This window comes from Sturnus vulgaris, chromosome 7 (genome assembly GCF_052056855.1).
Source record: "Sturnus vulgaris isolate bStuVul1 chromosome 7, bStuVul1.hap1, whole genome shotgun sequence".
Taxonomy (NCBI): domain Eukaryota; kingdom Metazoa; phylum Chordata; class Aves; order Passeriformes; family Sturnidae; genus Sturnus; species Sturnus vulgaris.
The window spans coordinates 13,083,724-13,100,084 of record NC_142249.1 but is presented as its reverse complement, the minus strand read 5'-3'; the positions used below and the strand labels follow the sequence as shown (position 1 = coordinate 13,100,084).

The 16,361-nt window shown below is 40.0% G+C and overlaps 1 protein-coding gene across 1 annotated transcript in view; it reads left to right on the top strand.

Moving 5' to 3' along the window:
- The window catches only part of HECW2 (HECT, C2 and WW domain containing E3 ubiquitin protein ligase 2), a 104,536-nt gene that overhangs the window by 23,219 nt on the left and 64,956 nt on the right, over positions 1-16,361 (top strand). The window contains exons 2-3 of the mRNA XM_014879429.2: positions 3,257-3,364; positions 15,319-15,413. Coding sequence (XP_014734915.2) covers positions 3,257-3,364; positions 15,319-15,413 — 203 coding nt within the window. The remainder of the gene's footprint in view (positions 1-3,256; positions 3,365-15,318; positions 15,414-16,361) is intronic.

Below are 16,361 nucleotides of genomic sequence, written 5' to 3'. Positions count from 1 at the left end.
TATGTCTAAGAATTACTGAAGATAGAGAGAAACTGTGCATCTTGCATTGTTTTATTTCTTTCAGAAGTGTAGCCTCACTGGACAAGGTACTGATGCAGTAAGACAGTATTTTGTTGCATATTTTATGTTCTGGGAAGGGATATTTATATCTACTCTTTGGCCCAGATTCTGGAACAGCCGCCAGTTTCACAAACAGCAACAATTATGTGCTAAAAGGAGAATAGAACTGCTTAGAATCGAAGTTCCCTATGGAATATATATATGGAGAGAGAAAGAGAGTGTGTGTGCATGTATGTTTGGGGGAAGAGAAGAAATGAGGGAGAGATAATTCTGATGTTGCTCTTTATGCTCTTAAAAACTAACTTTTTTTTGGTCAGTATTTTTTTCATGATTGTGTTCTTCAGTGCTTTCATACCATGCATTTTTTCCTGTTCAGTTTTTCTTTTTAAAATCCATGAACTGATGTTTGAAGTTATTTTTCCATATGCATTAGTAATGTTATTTTCCCCCTATGTGAATAACATCATGAAAGTAGAAAAAACCCATCTGTTTCAGAAGAAAGTCAAAGCTGACCAAAATAAATTCTGTAATTTGAGTCGATTGCTGACAGGCAGTGGTCTGTTAGCATTTTCCATCCCTCTGTCTCCACCACCTTCTGTTGCAGTGGCAGAGTGCCTGTGGGCAGAGTATCAATGATTTAGTCTTCATTGCTACAGAGGAGTCCATTCCTTCATGAAAGAGCTGAAAATCCAGGCACTTCTGTAAATGTAGGCTTTTATTAAATAAAGTGAAAAAAAGTGTTCTGCATTCTTGTAACTACGAACTCGGAATTTGAGACTCAGTTCATGGAGGATCTTTTCTGAAGCTCACTAATATCACTGTAAAAATTGCCATTGACTTTGCTATGTGACTGATTTTAAAAAACAAAGAACAGTTGCTTGTGCCTTATTGTTGGAAATCTCACCAGTAGAGGCGTATTTCATTGCTTCAGGCTTTGTTCATTTGTTGATCAAGATAAGAATAAAAAACCTCATGCTTATGGTAATAATATACTAAATATCCATCCTTCTGCTTAGAATCATGAGCAGAGTCTTCTCCAATTGATTAAGTATAGAAATTCAGAACTAGAGTGTGTTAGGTAAGATGTTTACTGTCAGGAATACATCTTCATTTACCTAGATGAAATAAGAATGCTAAATAGTTTAAAACTGTATGTTTCAGATAACTGGAATTTTTAAAGAATCTGCTCACTTTTGATAGTGATGTTTTGGATAGCCAAGTTTATATGGTGGACCAGAACAGTCACTAGTGTAGTGTTGTTGGAAGTTAAGCTGGATCTCATGGCTTACCAGTGTTCTCTCTGGGAGAAAATAGGGGGCCTTGGGATAGGAAAGCACAATATAAAAAGCAAATAAATTCAACAACAGTGTATTATTTTGGTTAGTGTGTCATTGCAAACCACATAGAGATTTTTTATAAGGCCTGGGATGTGGGATGATTTACAGGGTGTACATTCAGTGCTCCTCTTTATATGGCTTTGAAAAAAAACCAATAAAACATGGGTGAGATACAGCTTTGTTTACTCTGGGAGTTTTTTACTGTAATGAAGAATAAATATGTGGAGTTTGACTTTACTGCCTGTGTGCCTGACTTTCTGGTACATGCAGTTTGTGTCCTATCATGCTGATTCTGCACGAGAAGTTAAGCCTGAGGGCATTACAAGCTGGAGGATCACAAGTGTTAGGAGAACCCTCCTGTCCCTTCTCCTTGTCATTGAGATCATTATGAAACTCTCCTGGACTTGTCATGACTGAGGTGTCGAGACCTCAGCTGTCTAAAAATTCTCAAAGTCACCATAGCTGGAGGCATAAAAATGTCAGTAGCTTGTCATGGCCCCTTCTTGATTCTCCAGAGTTATCCTAGGTTTTGGGCAGTGTGTAAGTTCTCTTGAGCAACCACAGAAGTGCAGTGTGTGTCTGGTAATGTTCTGTGTGTCCGTGTGTTGGGGTGAGATGTACAGACTGCACTAATCATAATTCATGGGGGTTACACTGAGATGAGCTGTCAGGATGAAAAGGAGAAAGAGAAGCTTTAGTATGGGTTCATATTTTTCAGATAAAAGTAAGAAAGCTGTATTGTTTATTGTTCTTTCATAAATAGTATATGGATATCTAAAATGTATGTGGCAGTTCTGTAATCTTATGTGGGAATTCCTACCAAAGTGCAAAGGAATGTGCTTGAATGGATATGAGCTTCATGAACAAAGCCACAGTAGACTAGGTTCTTACTGAAGTCTTTTTAAATTTGTAGAATGCACTCAAATGTATATTATAAAAGAGGATTTTTTTAAAAAGGTAAGATTAAAGAATATGCAGTACCACTGGAAAGAATTAGGATGTTGTATTTGACATCATAGGTGTAGTCCTTGTCAAATCTAGTTAAGAAACAGCTGCAGAAATGCACTGGTAAAATGTCACAATGAATATTTCCAAAGAACTTCCTGTACAAAAGATTTAAGTTGGATTTCTGTCAGCTTTGTCCGTGTCATCAGAACTAACCTTTGTGCCCTTTCTAACTGCTTCTTGCCCTGGTTTTCTTTCATTCATATGGTGTTCTGGGTGTCTGAATACAGGCTGGAAAATAAAAAGGCCCTAAGACCTGTGTGTGTTAGGAAAAAAAATCTTAATTTGAGAAGGGACAGTACTGATTTTGCTAAGCTGCTCTGCAGATACTATTTGCTTTGAATGTTTTCTCTGAATGTATTTTGCTGAATCTCTCCTTTCAAGCTCTGGCTTACTGACAGTTCTGCACTTTGGGCCTCTAACTGGATACCCCTAGTTACAATTCTGCATTTCCTAGCTAGGGAATGAATGCTGGATTTTCACATCACAGAGCATGACCAGTGTATAACGTGGTGTGGTAACTTTGTGGTGCAGTTTCAATCAGCTATACACTCTCAATAGCCTCTCTGTTGGATTAGGGAAGTTTTGGAATTTAATACTGTACCTTGGCAGGTCACCTCTTACAGGAAGCCATGTATTTACTTTGGCTGTGTGTCTGTCTGCTCACTCTGCATAAATTGATCTATCAAGTGTACAAGAAAAGTTGTTTATCTTTTGCCAGTTAATTCAATTTCTTTATTGTTTTAATTTAATATAAGTAATTTTTTGTATCTGGGCCTCTTGAAACAGAAAGCCAAGAAAACTTCTATTTTAAATACTACTTGCTGAAATAGTTTTTTGTCTCCCTCCTTCAGATGAGAACTCTCCGGCCAATTTCTGGGATTCCAAGAATCGGGGAGTGACTGGCACACAAAAAGGACAAATTGTGTGGCGAATTGAGCCTGGCCCCTACTTCATGGAATGTAAGTACCTATTAATGCAGTACATATTCCAAGGCAGGTCAACAGGGTGGCATTTGATATCCATTTCATCAGTCCCTCTGATAAAGCAAACAAATTGATTGTATTGCTCTTGAGGAGGAGCATTTTCCAGTGCTGGACATGATAAAAACGAAGTTGAGCTTAGATGTACATTTGTATTCTAGTGATGTTCTTGGACAGCACATTTCACTTTAAGGGAGGAAGGAGTTGCCTTGTGTGGTGTGGTGTAGTGTACAAATACACATTGAAAGATGAAGTCCCTTCCCACAGAAATTCCAAATTTCAGCTGGACAAATGTTAATGGTAAGTGTGTGTGAAGGACAAGGTAGTAAGCTAACAGCTCTTGCTGATGTTTATTAGTGGGAAGGTTGGATTTGTCTCTAGGAAGTGCCAATGTCCTGTTCAGTTGCATCAGGATTTGTTGCACTGGAAAATCCGCTGGGCAGTTTGGAAATACTGAGAGTGTCTGTGTGACTGAAATAAAAAGCCTTTGGTTGAACTGTGTGAGGACTTGTTGGTAGTCAAGCTTCAAACTGAAGAGCTACACTACTCCCTCAGACAACCAGGATTTATAGGAAGCTGAGCTACTCTGCTGTGGGCTGGGTTTTCTTCTTGTTTTTTTTCCTTTTTGATGAAACTGTGCTATCCTACCATATGAAGCATATAATCCCTGAAGAAACTGAAGTTCTAATCATAGGATGTTGTATCAGAGCTTGCTGGAAACTCTGATGTGCCAAGCATCAAAGTGGCAATCAGTCCCAGAAGAGCTCTGTGTTGCTCTACCACCTGTTTAGCCTCACAGTAATGAATCCTCTTTCATAAGTAAAAAAAAAAATTAAAAAAATACTCCCACTCTTTACTTTACTGCAGTGAAGTAAAGCACTGCAGTGCTGCTTACTGTAGGTCTTGGCAGAAATTTTTATTCTAATTAACTGATAGAACAGTAATACATGTATTTCAAGAGGTGTTGTATACCCTGTACTAAAAATAAATATTAAAGCTTCCTATTTCTAGATCTCATCATTGAATCTTGCCAAGTTGCCCTATGTGTTACACAACACACTTCTCAGAAAAAAAAAAAAAAAAAAGAGCCTAAATAGGATAAAATTAAATTCCATTTCAGGAGTTCATTACATTACAACGATTGAACCCAATACAATGCTCAAGAAAATAATAAAGATAATTAACTTCCCTGGTGCCAAAGACACCGGTATATTAAAGCAGATTAAAATGTTTGTTCTCATCTTTCTTGTACACGAACTCCATCAGTATTGTTGCCAATGTGGGCAGTTTGACTTCAAGGATGTTTGTATCCTTTAGCTCTTTATGTGTTGCTCTACAGTGTATTGAGATGAGGCTCTTGAATAATACTTCCAGTTCAGGTGAGTAACCCAAACTAATGCTTCAAGAACTGCTAGTTTGCACTCAAAATCAGCTGCAGCTGACTTAGCACTTTGCAACTAACTGCACATCACAGCTGAAAGGAAGTGCAGGATTTTTGTTCTTTGGTCATGGTGAGCTTCTAATAAACAGCTCTGCTGCTATACAATGAACAAGAGACAAGCAATTGTGCAGCAGCTGAGAACTGTAAAAAGGAATGTTTATGAACATATGTTGCTATAGCACATGGTATGGTAGATAAATATGTCACCAATGACACCTGTGTTTTGAGTGAGAGGTCAAAAACTGCACTGAAACACTACTGAACTTCTGATTCCACTTTTTAAACAAGAGGTCTCCACAGATCTGTGACCATGTCTGCTCAGCAAGGCTTTTCCTTGTAACTTGCAGGTGGTGAAACAACACTGATGAAACTACAGGCAGCTGCTGTTTTCTTTTACTTTTCTGTTCCTCAGCTCCCTAAATCCCAGCGGGGCAAACGCAGCAGGCGGCTGCGCCTTCAGGTAGAGCCGCGGTGTCACTGCGGTGCAGCGCCGGGCTGGCTGTGGGAACAGCCGTGCTGCTGGGCTCTGAGCACGCCCTGCACACCTGTCACTGCCCAGCCTGTGCCAGCCACACAGCCACACTTAGCTCCCCTGTTAACCTCCTCTTGTGGTGCAGATAGGATTTGTCTCTCAGTACAGCACTGCATGTGATGCCGCTGTCACAGCAAGAGGGAGGGACAAATGAAGAGTCTGACGCTAACAGTAAACATGTGCCAGATTATTAAATTTAAGGTGTTTGTGATGCATTAATCTGTCCCTGGTGGGGTTTTTGGGGTCCCTTTGGGATCCCTAAGACTGCTTCTGCAGCCCTCAGAGACAGGGCAAGTTCTCGAGCCTTGCCCAGATAGAATTTTGGCTCGTGTTGAGCTCTCAGACCAGCGGGGTGAAGGGACCGGGATATGCAGAAAGGCACAAATCCATGGTTTGTTCTATGAAGGCATCCACTCTAGCATATTCAATGGTTAGGGTTTTCCAGAGGTTTTTATATCTTTTGAGGGTTTTGCAGTTTGCACCAATTACCAAGGCAATTCTACATTCTGACCAATCCCCGAGGGATTTCACATTCAAAGCTAGCCTATGGATGCTAAAAGAAAATGAACCACTAATACTGAGGATAGATAAGAGGGTCTACCAAGGGGGGGAAGCTGGATTCCTTTTTGTATTCGTCATTTCACAAGCCATTTTCTTATCTTTAAGCTATGGTTTTCCAAGGGGCTTGTTCTGAGGATGCAGAGGGACTTTCTTCTTTATGAATGTTTTCTGCTTCCTTCACATTAATCCACCATTGTTTTCCAAATTTCAGAAAGAGCTCTCCAGTTGTAGGTTTCTTAAGTTTAGAAACATCTTTGCTGAGAGGCAGAATATATGAGATACAGGTCATGGTATGTGGGGTTTATCATATTTACTCCTCACAGTAATGACATTCAGCAGACCATTAGCAACGTCCTTGAATTTTTAAAGCAGCAGATCCATAAGAGGGACCAGCATGAAGAAAATGTGTAAATGGATCAACCTAAACTCAGTTGGGGACTAGCCACAGCATAGGAATACTCACTGCATCCAGTCTTCTCTCAACTGGGAGCAGCACTTGATTTGCTCAAGTGTGCTTTTTATTGAAAGCGTTCAAGGACAAAAATTTTGTAGATGCTGTAGGTAACTTGTTCTAGTGCTGCAGTATTGTTCTAGCTAAAAAGATTTCTGTGACATCCAGTATGAATGGCTGTAGCTTAAATTTGGGGCCACTGCCCCTTTTAAAATCTCTGATAGAACTGGAAAGAGTAGAGATAGTAACATTTGTCTAGTCTGGTGAAGAGGAAGTTAAGGCAAAACAGGGCCAACTCCTTTAGCCTCTTCTCATATGTCACATTTTATCCATCCCAACCACCTTTGTAGCCCTCTGCTCTTCACTCTGTTTTCCCCGTGCTCTCGAACCTAGGCACCCAAAACTAGACACAGTAATCCTCACCAGTACCAAGCAGAGGGGGACAGTATTTAATTGCCACCCTATATAGTGTGAAACCTACATGATTGCAGGTTCCTTGCTATATACTGTGAATCCTATGTGATTGCAGGTTCTCTGCTCTACCTGTACTCAAGGGAGAGGAAGGGAATGTTTTCTGCAAGCCTGAGAAGCATTGAACCTGCCCTGGCAATGAGAATTGATGATGCTCATTAACAGAGTTATGTTAAGTAGCTACAGTAATCCTTTAGTATTCACACTCAAAACTGGCCTGAAGTTGTCATGTCTTTTTGGGAAGAAAAGGAATGTAAGTTACTAATGTTGGATAATGAGTTGTGCTCAGTCAGCATGCACATAACACCAAAAACTCTGGATGTGGATTTTCCCTGGCAGTGTCAGAGCCTAAGGACATTATGTATCTGTTCTCCAGTAACATCTCTGGAAGGCAAAGTGCAGAGAATTATAGCATTGCTAATGAGCCGTATGCAAACAAATCTCATGCAGAAGAAGTATTTCCATTTTAATTGCATTAATGTTCATCAGTGGGAGTCAGCTGGGTTAGGCCTTGGACTCCTGCAAAAAGATTTGTATCTTTTAAGAAAAACATCTTATGCCTTGATTTGGGAAGCTGTTTTCCAATAAGCATAATTGTAAATTTGTTTACAGTTTCAACAAGGTCTCTCGAACTTATGATTATGTTTAAAGGTAGGCTTGGATAAACATTTTTCTGAATTTCGCATTACTGTGTGCCTGCAGTCTTGTAACTTGCTGTTAAGATCACTTAATTTATTCCTCTTAAAAATCCCTTCCTAGGGATTCAATATCTCCTGTTTTTCCAAGAAAGTAACATGGCATAGTTTGCCATCTACTCCATTCAGATCAAGCAACCTGCAGAAAGAAGGGAGGGGAGAGTCTCCTCTTCATACTAAAAACAGATGTTGATTCCCCTCAAAGCATCCAAAATTAGCAGAAGAAGGATGATCAAAGAAAACTCAATTTGCCTTGGACAAAAATCAACACAAAAATTCTGTAGGCTCTGCCCTGGAAGGGAGAATCAAAGGAATCCACAGTGAAATAAAGAGAAATGATCTTAATGTATTCCAGAAAAACAAGCAGCCTCTGAGGGGAGTGGCTGAGGAAGGGGAGGGAGGAAATATTATGCAGAGGAGAAAGAAAATATTTGCAAAATACCAAGTCCAGCTCACCATCACAAACAGTCAGTGTCCTTAAGATGTCACCTCGAGATGATGTGAGTGGCTCTGAACTGCAGAGCCAGCCAGTACAGAGGCAGGTGTTCCTTTTCCTTGGGGAAGAAGCAAAAGTGCTTTGTAGGCATGAAAGGGAACTCAGTCATTTTAGACATTCAAGAAGGTGAGTCTGAGGATCAATATGCCTGATATGCTGTTTCCTCACATAGCAGAGGTGGGTTTCAAACATCCTGCTCTGATGCTTGCTGAAATGTGAGTGAAAGAAAACAATGACTCACCATATGGCTCCATCCGTTTTTGTTTTGCTGTGTAAACTACAGAAGGTTTTCTAAACCCAGCTCTACGATTTTCATCCTCCTGTAAAAGGAAACAAGTTCAAGGAGTATTATCCTAAACAGGTGGCAGTAGTGGGAAAGTGCAACACAGCTTTAATGCTTTTGCATTTGGTGTGATCATCTGGTATTTAGTATGGCATCAGGCTGTTCAGCTCCCTAAGTACATCAGGGCCTTTACTCTCTGGTGCAAGAGAGGTTTCAGTTGCCCCAGAAATTATTTCAGATGGCAAGTGTTTCTCTGGGTATAGCTATCTGTGAGCTTGGAATGGAAAGGGCTCCCTTTGGAGCATTGTGCTGGAAACAAAGTGGATGGTGATGGCATTCCATGTGGAGAACAGAGGTAACAGAAGGATAGAGTGAAATGATCCATAGGAAGGCTGGTGATAGAAAAACACGTGAGAAGAAGCCTGAGTTTATTTGGGACGAGTTGGTGACAGCTGCTGCTCATTCATAATCTGCAGCTTCCAAGTCAGGTTTCATGATGGAGATGCCATGGCAGGGAGATTCAGAATAGGACAGTCACTGGCATGCAGCAGGTGACTGGTGCTTATGCACTTCCATATGCACCGTGCCCAGAAGTTAGAAGCTGAACATACTCTAGTAGGTGAAATGGGGAGTGGTCACAGTTCAGCACTATGGATGGCCATGTGCTCACTCTTGATTCTCTGCCATGGTCCTGCCTGGTTTATTAGTATGGGCTTAGGCTGAGAGCCTGCTTTGAGACTGCATTGGCCTTGTATTTGTAAGTTATAGTCTTGGTCCCATGAGTGTTAATTAGTGTCCACAAGAAGCACCTTCACCTACTTTACCTGCCTTTTGTTATTATTTATACCGTTTGATGTCACAGTCATTACTGTCAGTAGAATAGACATACATTGATTTGCATATATTTTCTTTACTAGTGCTATGGCTTTATGTCGTGAGCAATAATCCATAGTGGCAGCTGTTGAGATTCATCCAGAGACTGCCAGTCTTGTCACATCAATCATTTCCAAATCCCCCCTGGGATGTTTGTGGTTAAATTACTTCTGGTGCCACACTGTGATACTTGGATGCAGTGACTGCACAGATGCAGAGTATTTTGAACTAAAATCTCGTTTGTGGCATAGAATCACCAAGTAGTTGGAGTTGGAAGGGACTTTTAAAGGTCTGTAGTTCAACCCCCCTGCAATGAGCAGGGACATCTTCTATAGGTCGGGTTGCTCAGAGCCCTGTCCATTCTGATCCTGAGTGCTTCCAGGGATTGGGCACCTACCACCTCTCTGGGCAACCTGTGTCAGCATTTCACCACCCTCACTGTTTAGAGTTTCATCCTTATGTCTAATCCGAATCTACCTTATTTTAGTTTAAAACCATTACCCATTGTTCCTGGTAAAAAAAATGGTCCCCATCTTTTTGATAAGCTCCCTTAAAGGCTGCTGTGAGTCCTCTTCAGAGCTTTTTCTTCTCCAGGCTGAGCAAATTCAACTCTCTCAGCCTGTCTTCATAGGAGAGATTCTCCATTTCTCTGATCTCTTGGTGACCTCCCCTGACTCACTCCAGCAGGTCCCTGTCCCTGCTGTGCTGGGAGCCCAGAGCTGGATGCAGTGTTCCAGGTGGGATCTCAGAGCAGAGGGGCAGAATCCCCTGCCTTGCCCTGCTGCCCACGGGGCTTTGGATGCAGCCCAGGGCACGTTTGGCTCTCTGGGCTGGGAGTGCCCATGGCTGGGTCATGTCCAGCCTCTCCTCCCCCAGCTCTTCCAAGTCCTCAGCAGGGCAGCTCTGGATCTCTTCATCCCCCACGACTAAGAGCACAAGTAGATTATGAGGTATATTCAGAAAACATGGTAATATATGTGTTTGCATTGCACTGCTATCATGTTGAAAGTGAAGTTTTATGTGCAGTTCTTGGTATTCAGTCCCTATTTCCATGAAATTTTAAGTTTTGCAAAAATACTGTATTAAGACTGAAATTGTCTTGCTTTGTAGCTGGCAAAGCAGACTCCCAGTTCTCATTTTTTGTTGAAAGCTGATAGATATTGAAGGAAAAAAATACCAGTTTAATAATTGGAGTTTATATACTTTTGGCTTTTAAGGGCTATTTGTAACTATAGGTATGAAAAGAGTTTAGTTTTTGTAATGGTTTTGACTATAAGGGTCAACATTAATGAATGTTCTGTGAATGTAATTCATTACTTGTATCCAGTCCTTATATTTTTACCATTTAAAATTTTACCAGTTAAATTCTGTAAAGGTCATGGTTTTCTCACATGGAATTGTTCTGAGCCTGGAACATTCATCTGTGCAGTGCCCTGCAACTAGTGCCCTTTCAGTGGTCTGTCTGGGGACTCATGGTTATTGTCCCTACTCTATTTATAGGCATATTCACGGAGTTAGAAATACTTCTGTTATTCTTCAGCTGGCTTTTTATGTTGTCTCTTAACAGCTATTTTTGAGTATCACAAATAACTGAAACAGGATCAAGTCTTGTATTTTTTACATTTGTGGCAGGCTTTGTTGACTTCCTTAAGCACATAATACCCCAGTGTTTTGTTTTAAAGGTTAGATTATAATTAAATGCTTTGCCAAACTGGACCGTAATAGTGCTCATGACTGTAAATAAGGATCTCTGATGACAGCAAAGTGAGTGGGGCTGGCAGAGATGGGGAGGCTGTGTTACCTGAACAAGCTTTTGTCCACGTTCCCTTTGAAGCAGGTTAGATGGAAAGACCACTGGGACATAAGCATTTTCTGTTATTGATCCTACTTTAGCTAAAAAGCTTTCTGTAAGTCTCTTTGTAGGTGGTTTGCCTAATGTTCTTGTAAAATAAATTCTGTGAAACACCTGCTGAGAGAGATGGCAAGTACCCGAGGGCTGCCAGCTCTGGCCCTTGCATTCTGCTGCTGTGTTTGCTACTGCCCAGTAGGAAGTAATCAAAAATGCACACGCTGAAAGTGATGCAGAGAAGAGAATGCTAAATGTCCAAACAGAAATGTTGAGTTCACTGAACTGTCACACTACGGAGAAGTTCAACTGGCAGGACATGCAGAGCACTGCTAAATTTCTGCAGTTGTCTGTCGGGTTCAGACTGGAAAAAATAGGATTTAACACAGTTGCTTTTGCAGGGATTGCATCTCCCTTTATAGCTTTGTAAAGCGTGAATGTGAGTGACTTCATTTGTTCTAGTTTTCTTAAATAAGTTTTGCAGAACATGCTCTCATATTTTTCCAGTGAGTTACTGTGCTGTCAGCTTTTTCCCCGGTGAATGTTGGAGGACATATGTTTCAATCTGCAGAGAGCCATGGATTCAGCCCAAGTACCTTCTGGGCACTCAGCTGCAGTGGCCAGGAAGTTTTAGCTGCTGTGCAGGTTCCATACAGTGAACTGGGAGCACTGTTCTGCTCCACAGACTGTTGTAACCCAGCTCGGATTTGACTTCTTTCTGGAGATGTGTTTGAGATGATTTCACCTCTGTTATTGGTGTTTTATTTGACATGGGTCTGTCTGGAGCAAGCTTCTTCTTACAGCAAACAAACCTGCTTTCCTGCATTGTCAGTCTCCTGGAAAGAATGTATTCTCCAAGGATTATGCTCATGTATTTATGTATTCTTAGTATCTTTCTTTCATTAAGCATTCTTTTGATGGGCAAGGGTAAAAAAGTAGTTAGTGAGGAACTCTGGGGAATTAGTGATGTTTTAAACCCAAGCTGTTATTTAGTGTAAGCTGATCCCTTTATTTCTGAAGAGGCGAAAGTATATGGTCCATAGTGGTAACAGCACTATAATTTCATGCAGGTGTTCTTTTGAAATTCAAATGTCAGTGTTTGAGTCCCAGAAACCTTTATTGACTCCAATATTTTTGTGTAAATGTTGGAGCTATAAGACTATGGTTATGAAATGGTAACAGCTATTAGCTTTAAAAGAAGGGGATTATGGTTTCACAGTTTTCTGATTATTTAACATATATATTACTTGTTATATGGCCATATGATAACTTTGAAAGAATTGTAGATCCCCCAATTTAATTTTTAGCTTATTTTTAATTAAAGAAGGAATTTATTGTGGTCTGTATGGTGTCTGGAGGAATGTCAATTAAAAGATGGCATGTGTTGTATCAAAACCACATTAATTTTTCCCATGAATGAAAATTCTTTTGTGTTCTGAAACATCTTATTTTCTTTAATGATACAGGAAATGATCCTGTGGTCACATACACATGTCTCTCTTTTGCTGGGTTTACTGCTCTTAACATTTCATTAGGGATCCCACGCAAAGCAATCTTATTTATCTGTTGGGGAAGAATAAGTAGGAAAGAAAAAATAGAAGTGCTGGTTTTCCCCTGGCGGCAACACATAAAAGCAAGGTGGCAGGAGAAATTAAAGAAACTGGGAAAACTGTAGGTGACACATGCTAATGTGCATTCAGAGTATGGAATAGTTCAGAGGAAAACTGTGTGTTAATATGGTATTGAACTCATTTCTCAAAATATCGAAGTCCTGTTTGCAGATAATTGAAGTTGCTGCTGCTGACAAAGTCTGTGTATTTATGGGGCCTTGGAACACATCTCAGCACACCACCTGTAACTATCAGGAACAGCCACACATACTTGTTTTCAGTACATCTAGACGTCAGGAATTCATTAGTCATCAAGAAAAACCTCTTCTAATCAAGATTTTTTTCCTGATAGTACAGCACACGACATGTCAAAAAGCTACATCCTCAGCTGCTTTGAACTTACAGAGTTCTGCTGAGATTTCTTCTTCTGTTAACATTAACTCCAGTTTCTAGCATCATTAGCCAAGAAAAAAACCACTTTGGTGTCTCTTATCCTGTGAAGTGTTTGTATTGTTGTGTATAAGATCCAGTCTTGCAAATCCCATGTTCATTTTGACAACATGTGCGTGCCTATGGTGGGTAGCCCATTTTTCAATTTTGTGCTGAATTTCAAGCACAGCTTCTCTTGTATTAATCCCACTGACACAGTGCTAACAGCAGATCTGCCATTTCTCTAAATGCATGTGTGAATGCAGTGCAGTATAAAGCCCAAACTGAATTAGTGCTGCTTCTGCTGGCAAGTGGGAGAAAAAGTCTCCATATCATGTTTTAAGTGCTCTGCTTTTTCTGATTATTTCTAGCAATAAGTCCTGAAGTTCAGTCTTTTGTTTGATTGGATATTTTTTAAATTTAGTGTACCTGAAAGGGATGTCAGATCCATTTCTTGAATCAAGCATTGTTCTATCACCAGCCATATACAGGTATTGAAAAGTACTATATGCTCATAGAAGTAATTGAGAGAAAGAAATATGAGGATGCAAAACTTGCAGTATGGAGTTTCAGCCTTTGGATAAATGTACCTGCCAGTGTAGTGAGAGTATTTGTCCACCATCACATTATGGATTGTCTGTGGACAGAAGCAGCAGCTGGTAACCCTTCCATTGCTAGATTGTGTTCAAAAGTGATGAATTGAGACAAGATAGTCACAACAGACTGGATAAACAGCAACTCCAGAAACTCTCTGAAAAATTAAGCTTCGGTTGCAATAAAAGTAAGCAATATAGCTGGAGATTGGAAGTCTTGGTGGAATAGTACATTGTCTTAACCATGCTCTCTTATAACCATAATATGTTCTCAGTGTGAAGAAGAGATGCTCAGACTAGAGTTCTTGTTACTTAGTATGTGCATTTTACAGTGTGGAGAGTCCAGTACTTGTGAGCCTCTGATTTTGTGTGAGCTAGAAACCCTTGTGTGCCCTGGATATAAGCATTGTTGGTAGGTAGGCAGAATTGCTCAGTTCAGGAAGAAACTAACCCATAGTCCTGCCTGATGAATTTTCGGTTTCATAAACCTTTGTAGGTGATTAGAAATCTGTCTGCATTCTGAATTTTGCTGTAAAGCTTGTGGTAAATAGAGCATGTTTTGTCTGTGTGTGTGAACTCATCTGTGAGGAGGAGGAAGTGGGCTCAGCAGCTTCTCCACCTCCTGATTCCCTGGAGGCACTGTCAGCCAGACACTTTCCTTTGAAGGGTTGTTCTGAGGTGTCTCCTCTTTGTTCTGGGAGGAAGATAGTAAATAAATGTTGATCTGTAACTGCAGCAGGTTTAAAAATAAATAATCCTTTTTGGCTGAGCAGGCTTGTGGGGTGGGTTTCTGAATAGGGATAAGTGGGTATTTTATCTTGCAGTGATGAAATACCTCAACTCTCAAGGAATCATGCCATATATATCTCAAAATCTTATACAAAACTCTGTGGTTTTGTACTTCAGGACTACTGACATATTGTTAAACCAAGCAAAGGAATTGAACTGCCAGGACTTTCATACACATCCTCTTTCTGAACTGGCTGCTGTAATTCCTGCCTGCCTTTGGCCATTGCTGTCTGCCTGTGGCCATCTCTGTACCCAGAGGTAAAACCCTCATCAGACTTACACAGAAGAGTTATCCCAATGGAGAGGGAAAACAGACATTGTTCCAGATAGGGAAAATCCCACAGGATCAAGGGCAGCCATAATTATAGCTGTTCTGCTTGGTTGGAAGAATGCAGAGGAACTACAGGGGAGGTCAGGCTTCAGTCAAACATAATACTCTTTTGTTTGCAGTAAATGCAGTTTAGCAAACAAAACTTTAATCAGTGGGACCAGAAACTTGGTGCAACGTTTACCTTTCCTGTGTTCCAATACATAAAGTGATTCCAGCTTCCTTCAGATATGTGTCACATTCTTCCAAAGTCCTACAAAATCATCCCAGTGGCAAATGTCCCAGTATGCCTTTTCCAGGGATTGATGTTACAGTAGCAGAAATACAAGTTGCAGAATTAGGTAAGTTATCATTTTTGTCTCTTAAGTGACAGAAAGACCCAACACACAATGAGGATATAACCAGCAGCTCTATTTGTAATTTCCTGTTAGAGTATTTCTGAAGACAGGTCACTGAATACAGAATCCTTTTGTTGTGTCTCTTTTGCCTAGGGTCAGTCATGAAGTGTTTAATGTGGTTTTTGTTTTCTTTTCAGCTGAAATAAAGATCTGTTTTAAATACTACCATGGTGTTAGTGGAGCCCTCCGAGCTACTACTCCATGTATCACTGTGAAAAACCCTGCTGTGATGGTGAGTTTAGCCTATTTGTTCATTGTATTTGTAAATGATTTATTGATAAGTTCTATAAAATGATAGTACTGATAATAATACCGATAGTATTAACTGTCAGGCCAACCTATCAATATGTCTCCTAGTTTTACTACTGACAGCAATTATTTTTCAAAACAATGTGTTGTCCTACAAAAACTATAAAAACTGGAAAGTGTTTTTCGTGGTTTTGTACTGCTCATAATAAAATAACAGTATAAAGTCACTGGGCTTCAGTGAAGTTTTTTATGCTAAGAATTTGGCCTTGCTTGCATTCAGTTTTTTGCTACTTACAGTTTTCTGTAATTTAACACTGCAATAGAAATTTTTCACACTGAAACCCTGTCCAAAGTCTCAGTTTCTTCCTATTCCTTAAATATTTCCAAATATTCAGTATGAAACTGTTGCAGAGATAGCAATTGTTAGTATAAATGAAACTGGAAAAACTCTGCCCTTGCAAAAATGACTGAATTCTTCGAGTGTTCATATACCCTTGAAATTTAATAATTCTCTAATTATCAAGAAATATTGTCTTACTGCGTTTGTGTTATGAGACTTGTTTAAGTTTTAGAGGTTTTTTTTAGTTGTTTAAATAGCAATGGAATAGTTAAAGCAGTGGCAGAAAAGGCTTCCAAACTTGTACCATGGTGCTTTTGCTGCAAGCAGTTTACTTAACAGGTTAGCTCTTCAGCTAAGCTTCAGCAAGTTTCACAAGGCATTTGATTTGTTGATGTTAGCTGCCAAATATTTAAGATCACAACTGTCAGGGTGGTGTCCTGACAACTTCAGTGTTGAAGATGCAGTAAAGCAGAAGTTTCTCAGACTGAATAGCATTTGTTCTGAACTTGTGCTTTTTCAGTGCTGTGTATTATATACAAGTGCATGCTATAGTTATCTGACACTAAATGTGCTATGTATCTTAATATACCA